Source organism: Peromyscus californicus, unplaced genomic scaffold (genome assembly GCF_007827085.1).
Source record: "Peromyscus californicus insignis strain IS unplaced genomic scaffold, ASM782708v3 Scaffold_4__1_contigs__length_199733344, whole genome shotgun sequence".
NCBI lineage: Eukaryota > Metazoa > Chordata > Mammalia > Rodentia > Cricetidae > Peromyscus > Peromyscus californicus.
Genome location: NW_026294562.1, coordinates 167853576 through 167863211, shown reverse-complemented (window position 1 = coordinate 167863211; position 9636 = coordinate 167853576). Strand labels below are relative to the sequence as shown.

Here is a 9636-nt window from a genome sequence, read left to right as displayed (position 1 = left end):
TGGCTCTAAGCTTTATTTGGTAACTCCAGGTAAAATTCCCTCTTCTTAATTTTTTAAAGTTGCTTTTTAAGATTATCAGGAGCATTTCAAAGTAGCTGGTTGACAAAAGGTATTAGCATTTTAATTGCATCCTGACAGGTAGTTTTTCTGCACAGCAAAGAAAATTACAGGTCTTGGTAAATCTCAGAACTGAGCTTTGGTGTAAAGTTTTGGTCTTCTGGATAGATACAAAAGTTAATCCTCATTCTGTGTCCACTGGCGCAAACAAACTTCTCTCCTTTCAGGATATTCCATTTCTGTCTCTTCCTCCTTTCCTTGCATCTCTGATTTTTCTTTTGTGTGATAGACTGCACTGAGAATGCTTTCTCCCACTTGGCAAGAAATTCCAAGGTGGAGAGACTGTTTTTAAAGTCAACTAGATTTTTCTTTCTGCCAATAACTTATGCCTTCCTGTTCCCTCCATTTGCTTTCATGATTTCCATGGCTCAAAGGAACACCCAGAGCTTTGAACCATGTTTGCACTCTTTTATCTCACATCCTCCCAGCTGCTCTCTTGTCTCAGTGAATGACTTCTGCTCTGATTCACATGAAGTCATTAGAGGCAGGTGATGAATGTGCCTGGGAGCCTCTCCTGAATCAAGATGAAGCTAATGGTTTGATGATGCTATTTTACTTATTCTCCACAATGTCAGTGGTAGACATCAGAATGTTCCTTGGCTGAGGATTTGGGGAATCAGAAAATGAAACCCAGAATAGATGTCATGAGCTCTTTCCTGGCTCTGATGGCCCAGCTGTGAGGGAGAGTGGACACCAGCACATGTGATGACCACAGCAAACAGAGAAGGACACTTAATTGACAAAAGGGGAACTTCTTTTGGAATCTCCCTGTGGAGGAGGAAGACTTAACAGTCTGAAATAGTGTCCTAGTTAGCACTAACTGTCACCTTGACACAGCCCAAAGTCACCTGTGAAAAATGTGTTTCAACTGAGTAACTATCTTTATCAGGATGGTCTGTGGACATGCTTTGAGGCATTGTCTTAACTGACACAGGAGGACTCAGAGACATCTCTGTCCCCTTACTGCAGGGAGTAAATCCCACCTTTAACAGCACTGAGAACATAGGGCACACTGGGTGTCTGTGTCACATGGACACATAGGTAGGAATGAGCCACCTTCCTTGCAGCTGACAGACCCAAGGCTATCACAACAGATGTCCATTATTCTCTGAGGGTGCGGGGATGTTTATCAGCCTTGTAGCTTGATGTGTTATTTGGAGGTGAAATATAAGGAGAGAAAAGGTGAGAGGGATTTAAGACAGCACTGGGAGTGGAAGAGACAGAGCGGTGCCTTGGACAGAGACCCCACCACCCACAGACCATTGGGTTCTGTGATGTGCTCCTGCCCGGGAGGACACACATCTTAGAGGAAGGAAGGACAGCCAAACTTGGAGCCTGAACCAAAGCTGAAGCTCCTCTTAGAGGGAAGAAACCACAGTGAGAAGAGAGATGGAGGTGTTATCTCTGCTTCCATGCAAGGGCTGCACCCCCTGGCAGGGCCTTCTTCTCACAGGTAAGTGTGTCTATTCTCTGAGTGTGGAGGGAAGGGACCTCAGAGGCAGGATGGAGTGTTCTGAAGAGGACAGGAGCCCAAGAGGATACTTGGGGTTTCTGTTAGCGGTCACAAGGCAGAAGGCACAGGGAGGGACAAAGGCTCAGCAGCCAGAAGCTCTCAGCAGACAGGAGGTGATGAGGGATAGTGAAAAGCTCCAAACACTAAATGTTCAAAGTCAGTCATATTGGCTGCCGTGTTCTGAAGACTGATGTTCCCAACCCTGACAGGGTGACTCTCCAGACAGAAATCAAAAAGGGGTGGACCAGTGAGATTGCTCAGTGTCCAGGTATACAACCTGAATTCATTCCTCAGGCCCCATATGGAAAGAATAGATTCCTGAAAGATCAACCCAGCCCTCTATACAGGAGCTGACATATGGACCTGCAGATGTACACATTGGGACACGTGCTTCCCACGAGCACCATTTCATGGACTGGCACATGCACACACTGAGACAGGTCCTTCACAAACACACACATAAAATACATAAGTAAATGTAAAAAAATGAAATCACACTTGACTACAATCATTGTCATTATTGCCAAACCTAGGGACTATGTAGAAAAATCCATGGACACAGTCCTTCTTCCTTCTTTCTACCACTCTTCTTTCCTTTCTCCACTTGTGTCTGAGTCTTTTCCAGGAATTGAACCTTCCAAAGACTCCAGGTTCTCACAAAACCCTGGTTATAGTAGAACAGAAATCAGATTGTCTGGAGCATGAAGTCTCAAGTTGGCTGGAACCAGGAAGGGAACAGAGAAACATGTCAGAAAGTGAGGGCTCTCTAGAGGTAGAGGTTAGAGAGGCATTACTGCTTGAACCAAATGCTGTTTATGTGAAGAGGGATATGGGGACACTGTGTAGGGATCCAGGCAGACACTTGACCAAGGAATCCCCATATAGAGGAAATGACATAGTTAGAGGCTTTGAGGGAATGGTAGTCGTGTTGCTCACCTTCATCAAGGAAGGTGGGCACACCCCTACTCATACACTTAAGCTGAGTGATGAACATACCTGCTCAGTGTTGGTTGTGTTTCTCTTTTCTGGTCTAGCCTCCCTTTTAACCTGCTGGCACCTGTCCACCGCTGCCCAAGTTACCATTGAATCAGTGCCGCCCCAAGTGGTTGAAGGAGAAAACGTCCTTCTACGTGCCAACAATCTGCCAGAGAATCTTCTAGCTTTTTCCTGGTACAAGGAGGTGAGAAATATGAACCTCAGAATTGCACTATTTGCACTGAACACTAATCAAAGTGTGATGGGGCCTGGACAAAGCGACAGAGAAACAGTGTACAGCAATGGATCCCTGTGGCTGAAAAATGTCACCAAGGAGGACACAGGATTCTATACCCTACAAACAGTAAATAGAGGTGGAAAAACTGTATCTACAACAACCACGTACTTCCATGTGTACAGTAAGTAATTCTGTGTGAAATCTGGGTGCTGGATGGGGTTCATTACACTGGATATGCACAGAAATATCAAACCCAGCCTGTGTCTACCTCCACTCTGCGTGTGTCCCCATGTTTGAGTTTGAGCATTTAGTTCAGGACACACAAAGTGGAGAATAACTGCAGTAGATCAGAATCCTTCATTTGACTATACCTTGCAGGCAGCTGGATGCATGGTGGGTAAATCAGCCTAGGTTATCTTCACTATCTATACTCTTGGGGTTCTCATAAGGAATGTATCCCTGAGACCGTCCCCAAGTGACAGAGAGTTTGCCTGATTAATGGATTGAATGGGAATGGGATTCTGATAGAATGGTGAGCCCCAGGAAGCCCTGGTTGAGGACCTCTGTCCCAGACTCAACACCAGGTAGCCCTGAGAAGCATTTCACTAGAGTTACATTTTGACTTCCTGGTGTCAGGGAACATTTTTTTTTTAACAGTTGAAGTCTTGTGATATGTGGAACCAGCTAGTGTACTGTTACAAGAGCTAGAGTTTGGCTAGATCCAAAGACATCTTGTCCAGAGACTAAACAGGGAGAGAACAGGTGCCCACGCCATTACATAGATGTCCTTAAATGGTTATGAGACATCCAGGAAGTTCATGGTTGCCCAAAGAGAGGAACAAAAAACACAGGTTCTCCTGACAAGTTCTGCACAGCTCCACAGATGTGAGCTGCAGTTCCCCAGTGACACACGGGGTGGGGGGGTATTATCAGGCCACACAATCAGTACTTAGAAAAGTATTTGTCTGAATCAGGACTTTACCTTGTAGCCTGGTATCTACTTCTGTCACTTCAGACCTGGAAGCCATTGACAAGGCCTTCTCAGATCTATTGACTCCTTCTTGTATCTGCTACATTGATATAGTATCATATTCAGATCCCCCTTTGTGTAGTTTCTTTGGGAAAGATAGGATACCCAAACAGAATGACCTAGACTGAAGTCCAAGGCATCTTAGAATGGCAAAAGAGCTAAGGGACAGACCCATCACACAGCTCAGTTAGCAAAGGAAGTGAGAGCATTGTCTTACAACTCTACATAGGACAGTAGAATCCACATCCTCGTTCTATGACTCAGGTCTCCTATTCCCACACACCCAGACTGGGAGATTCCTGACACATCTGGCCCTGGGCCTTTGTCCTGAGTCAGTACGCTGACTAGTGATTGCAGAGTGAAGAGTTTTTTCCTTTTCCTCATGATCCACATAGCTGGTCCCTTTGGAGCCCTCACAGACAGTTCTGTCCACTTTCTGGTGAAAGCAAATTCCATCTTTCCAGAACGTTGATCTCACAGGGGCGACTGTGAATATAGCTGGGTTTCTGTCCCACACATGTAGTACAGAGACTCCCTCTTTGTTGCAGACAGACCAAGGCCAGGATACAGCACAGGGCAAACCTAGATTAAGCTGCTGCTCTTTCAAGGCCCAGGGATGTTCATCATCCTTGTCCACATGTGATCTGGAGGACTAAAACATAAAGACAGAAGGGGAGGGAGACACCAGGCAGCACTGAGAATGCAGGGGGCAGAGAAATATTTTGAACACAGACCCACCCACAGCCCATGGGAGTCTGTGGGGTGCTCTGCCTACTCAGCTCTGAGTGGGAAAGGACAGCAGATTTTGGAAGCTGTTCTAGAGTAGATTTTCCACAAGAGGAAGGTATTTAATAGTGTCATGGAGACCAGGAATACACTATCTGTACCACTCTGCAAAGGGTACACTACCTCTCACAGGCTCCTGCTCACAGTTGAGACTACAAGTTGATAGTGTGTGAGGTGAGAGGACTGACTTACCAATTGGAGTCTCCTAAATGGGACAAGGACCTGAGAAGAATCTCACAGTTTGTAGGGGAGAAGACACAGGCCAGAGAGTTGCTCAGCAGCAGGAAGCGCTCAATGAACAAGAAATCATAATGGGTGGTGGTGATTGTTCTTACCCAAAGTTATTCACCATGATCATAATATTCTGAAGACTGATGTTCTCAGTTATGTCTTCATGAACAAAAAAATCAAGCTGGTAGTCATCAGTGACATGGCCTTGATATCAGTGGATATGGGCATTTTATTCATTGTCTGATGAACTTAGAAGCAAGGATTGGAAGATGTCCTCTGACCTCCACCTAAGTACTGTGCCCTGCAGCCATGCCCCATGCACACTGAGACAGGCCTTTGCATGCAAACTCTCACACAAGTATAATTTGTAAATAAGTGCCAAAAAAGCTAGTGAAAAAATTTTACACTGTATCCCCAAACCTAAGGTTTTCTTAAATAAATCCATGGGCATAAAGGGTTTTGAGAAATCGTTCATTGATTGAGTCTCTACAGGTATCTGAGATTTTTCTAGGTAGCATTTTCTTTTAAAAATATAAGAAAAACCATGGTTCTTACAATGCCCCAGTTTGAGCAGACTTGAAGTACAAGAGGCTGGAGGGTGAAGTGAGGTGTTGACTGGAACCACAAGAGGAACAGAACAACAACAACAAAAGATCAGAGAGTAAAGAAGCAGGGTGTGTAGGGGAAGAGGAGGGGCAGGCGTTATCCCAACACCAATCTACCAGAAATGTGAGCAGGGGTCTGAGGGCAGTGAGCCAGGCCATGTTGACACCTGAGGAGAGAGTGACATATAGTGGAAATGACTACTTTGGGGACACTGAGAACATGGAGGTCATGTGCTGTCCTCCACCAAGTAGGACAGCAGTAAGCTGCGGCCCTGTTGACAACTGAGGAGAGATTGCCATACAGTGGAAAAGACAAGAGTGGGGACACTGAGAATGTGGAGGTCATGTGCTGACCTCCACCAAGAAAGAAAGTGAGATGAAAACCCACACACCAGGCATGAGCAATGGACACAGCTGTTCAAGACAGAGGGACTCATCTTAGCAAAATACAAAGGTCACAATATTAATGCATCTCTCTTCTCTTCTAGCCTCCCTTTATACCTGTGGGCACCCTTCCCCCTCTGCCCAGCCCACTATTGAATCAGTGCCACCCAGTGTTGCTGAAGGGGGAAGTGTTCTTCTACTTGTTCACAATCTCCCAGAGAATCTTCAAGCTCTTTACTGGTACAAAGGGGTATTTGCACACAAGAAGTTTGAAGTTGCCCGACACATAAGACAAATAGATTCAAGTTTGCAGGGGCCAGCACACAGTGGTAGAGAAGCATTGTTCAGAAATGGATCGCTCCTGCTCCACAACATCATCTGTAAGGACACTGGATTCTATACCCTACGAATTCTGACTACAGATCTAAAAGTTGAAGAAGCCCATGTGCAACTCGAGGTGAACAGTAAGTGATGCTCTGTGATTGTTCAGTGCTGGGTGAGGCTTAAACACACAGGACTCTCATGTCTGCCTTTTGCATGACTCCTCTCTGCACTGTGTCTCCATGCTGGGGTTTTAGCACTTAGTGTGGGACACATCTGGTGGAGACAAATGGCCATAGATCATTGTCTGTAGTCTGACTACCCCAGTATTGAGGAAGACATTGATGGAAAGAAATTCAACATAAGATGTCAGACTCTGTCCAGTATCTGGGGCTTCTATCCATGTGTGTGAGGAAACCATAGCATCCTCACAGAGGTGAGCACCCGGAAGCCCTGGCCCCTGTCATGTGTCCTAGGCCCAACTACATATGACCATAGAGATCATTTGTCCAGGACTTGATTCTTACTTCTTCTCAGAGCTGAACAGGGAACAATGGTTTTTAATTGCCAGGGCCAAACTGGGGTATGTTTTAGCTCCAGGTTGAGAGTGTCATATATAAAATCCAGGAACTGGCACAAAGACCATAGAGGAGTGTTGCTTACTGACTTGAGACTTATGGCTTGGTCGGTCTCCTCTCTTTTATCACCCAAGACTGATAGCCTAGGGGTGTAACTGCCTGCAGTGAGCTGGATCCTCTCACACTAATCTGTAATTATGTGTGTGTGTGTGTGTGTGTGTGTGTGTGTGTGTGTTTGTGTGTGTATAGTATATACTACAGTCTTGCCCTTGGGTCAATTTGATAGTGGCACTTTTAATTGACTCTCCCACATTCTAAGGGACTCTAACTTGTGTCAAGTTGACATAAAGCAAGTCATCCAAGTATCTGAGACTTTTCTATGACCTGAGCCTGACAAAAAGATAAGACTGCTCTTGCCCTCACCCACCTCTAGTCCTGTGGACTGCAGGACAAATAACCAAGCACATCAGTAAGTGAAGTTAGGAGTTGACTGGATCCTTAAAGCAAACTGAAAAAAAGCCAGAAATTGAAAATCTATGGTCGGTAGATTTCAAGGGAGACATCATCTCAAATTGTAGTGTTCATGAGTGTTTACAGTGTCTGACTGAGGCAGAGAGAGAGGAGTTATTTAAACAACCACAGAGAGAGCTCCTTGCAGAGGAAATGACACATCCAGAAGCACTCAGGGATTGGAGGTCATGTTGCTGACCTCCACCTTGAAGGATAGACACACCCACATCTGCATCTCTAGGCTGAGTCATGAATCTATCTGTTCAGAACAGAGGTTACCACCTGCTGACTAACCCAATGTTCTTCAATTGATGGCTTTTTTCTCTTCCAGCCTCCGTTTCTACATGCTCTAACTCTCCAACCTCTACCCAAGTCAAAATTGAATCAGTGCCTCAGTATGTTGCTGAAGGAAAAAGCATTCTTCTCTTAGTTCATAATCTGCCTGAAGATCTTCAAGAATTTTACTGGTACAAATCAGTGTATAGGACAGACGTCTTTAAAATTGCAGAATACAACCGAGCCATTGATTCCACCATCTGGGGGCTTGCACACAGCCAAAGAGAAATGGTATACACCAATGGATCCCTGCTGATCAAGGACGTCACTGAGAAAGATGCAGGATTATACATGCTAGAAACTTTGAACAAAGATTACAAAATTGAGAAAGCATTTGTGCAACTCCATGTGAACAGTAAGTGACCTTTTATGGCTTCCAGTTGCTGGGTGTGGCTTATCCTACTTCATACACTAGACTGTCAGAACTGGGTTGTGCCTGCAGTTTCCCTCACAGCACCGTGTCCCCACACTGGGGTTTAGGCACTGACTGCAAGACACATGTGGAGTAGGCAAAAATTGGTCAGAATACCTCACTGGGCTCCACCTGCAGAGAAGAGAATATATGCTAGATAGCACAGCACTAGGATGTCAGACACATCCCAGAGTCTTGGGACTCTCACCATACAAGGACTCAAGAGAGACTCCGTGGTTTCCAGGCAGGCACTGCCTGAGGAAGCCATGAGATCTTTACAGAGAGTACAAGGAAGTCCTAGTTCCAAATCTCTGCCCCTGACACTTCTCTAGGTTACACTGGGGATATTTTGAAATGTTTGGCTTTAATATCGTGTTATTGCTGATAGGGATCAAGTCTTTACTGACTGTCCAAGTTCCATAGAGTGTGTAACTTGCTGTGCACTAACATGGGAGCTGCAGTTGGGTAGGTCACTTGGGCATCCTCTCCTTTCTGAGTCCAAATACAGATTCCCCAACTATTAGCCAATTATTCTTATAGGTTTAAGAGACTTCACAGAAAGATCAATGTCCCAAAGTATAGAAACAGAAGTAATACTTACTCAATACTCCTCCTTGTTCTCGGGGATCAAGCCTAGGGAATACTTTTCTTCAGGTAGATAGTAACAGATGCTGCTGATTAGAGCATCTTCCCCATCCCAAGTTCCAGCCATTGCTCATAACTAAGGTTAACTCACAGGAGAAGCAGTGATCATTTGCAATGTGTCCAATTATAGGGAAATTGAGACACAGCAAACTCAGGATCTCAAGCAGGGTCATACAGGCTATGGGTGGCAGATCCAAAGCACAATACACACACACACACACACACACACACACACACACACACACACACACACACACACACACACACACATATATATATACCCCTCAGGTCCAACAAATTCTCTCCTGTGGAGGCTTTATTAAGTGTGAAGTATAGAGGGGCTACTTGAGCTCGCTGAAGAATATTGTCATTAGTCCCCTCTCTTTTTTCCACAGAGCCTGTGTCACAGCCCTTATTGCGAGTCATTGACACCACAGTCACAGTACAGAGCTCTGTGATCTTCACTTGCTTCTCAGCTGACCCTGGAATCTCCATCCGTTGGATCTTCAATAACCAGAATCTGCAGCTCACAGAGAGGATGTCTCTGTCCCCCCAAAATTGCCAACTCAGCATAGATCCTGTCAGGAGAGAGGATGCTGGAGAGTATAAGTGTGAGGTCTCCAACCAAGTCAGTTCAAAGACCAGTCTCCCAGTCAGCCTGGTTGTGAAGAATGAGTGACCTCTCCTCTCATCCTATAGCAGAGTGCTGGCATTTCTTTATCAATGGCGTACAACAAGGAGAAAAGTTATGTGGTAAAAATTGTCAGTTATTACTCAGGTACAGCCAGCATGGTGACTCAAGCTTATAATCCTGGGATAAATGTGCACATGGACTGGCCAGAACATAAAAAGAGACCCAGTTTCTAAAGGGGAAAAGCAAACATAAATATAGTAGACAGAACTGCAAAGGAGTTAAGAGCTTAGCTTGTCCATCAATTATATAGCCAGTTCTTAG

At 45.1% G+C, this 9636-nt stretch overlaps 1 protein-coding gene across 1 annotated transcript; it reads left to right on the top strand.

The window, feature by feature from the left end:
• Positions 1 to 1497: 1497 nt before the first annotated feature.
• LOC128125612 (pregnancy-specific glycoprotein 22-like) lies at positions 1498 to 9360 on the top strand. The gene is made up of 5 exons (XM_052763190.1): positions 1498 to 1570; positions 2665 to 3024; positions 5984 to 6343; positions 7620 to 7979; positions 9077 to 9360. The coding sequence occupies exons 1-5, from the start codon at positions 1507 to 1509 to the stop codon at positions 9358 to 9360; spliced, it is 1428 nt and encodes a 475-aa protein (XP_052619150.1). The 5' UTR covers positions 1498 to 1506.
• Positions 9361 to 9636: the final 276 nt, after the last annotated feature.

Bases quoted from the DNA above. Each gene is read 5' to 3' on its own strand.
- LOC128125612 (XM_052763190.1), top strand. From the start codon at position 1,507: ATGGAGGTGTTATCTCTGCTTCCATGCAAGGGCTGCACCCCCTGGCAG. The intron at 3,025-5,983 runs GTAAGTAATTCT...CTTCTCTTCTAG, and splicing joins CACGTACTTCCATGTGTACA to CCTCCCTTTATACCTGTGGG. The intron at 6,344-7,619 runs GTAAGTGATGCT...TTTCTCTTCCAG, and splicing joins TGTGCAACTCGAGGTGAACA to CCTCCGTTTCTACATGCTCT.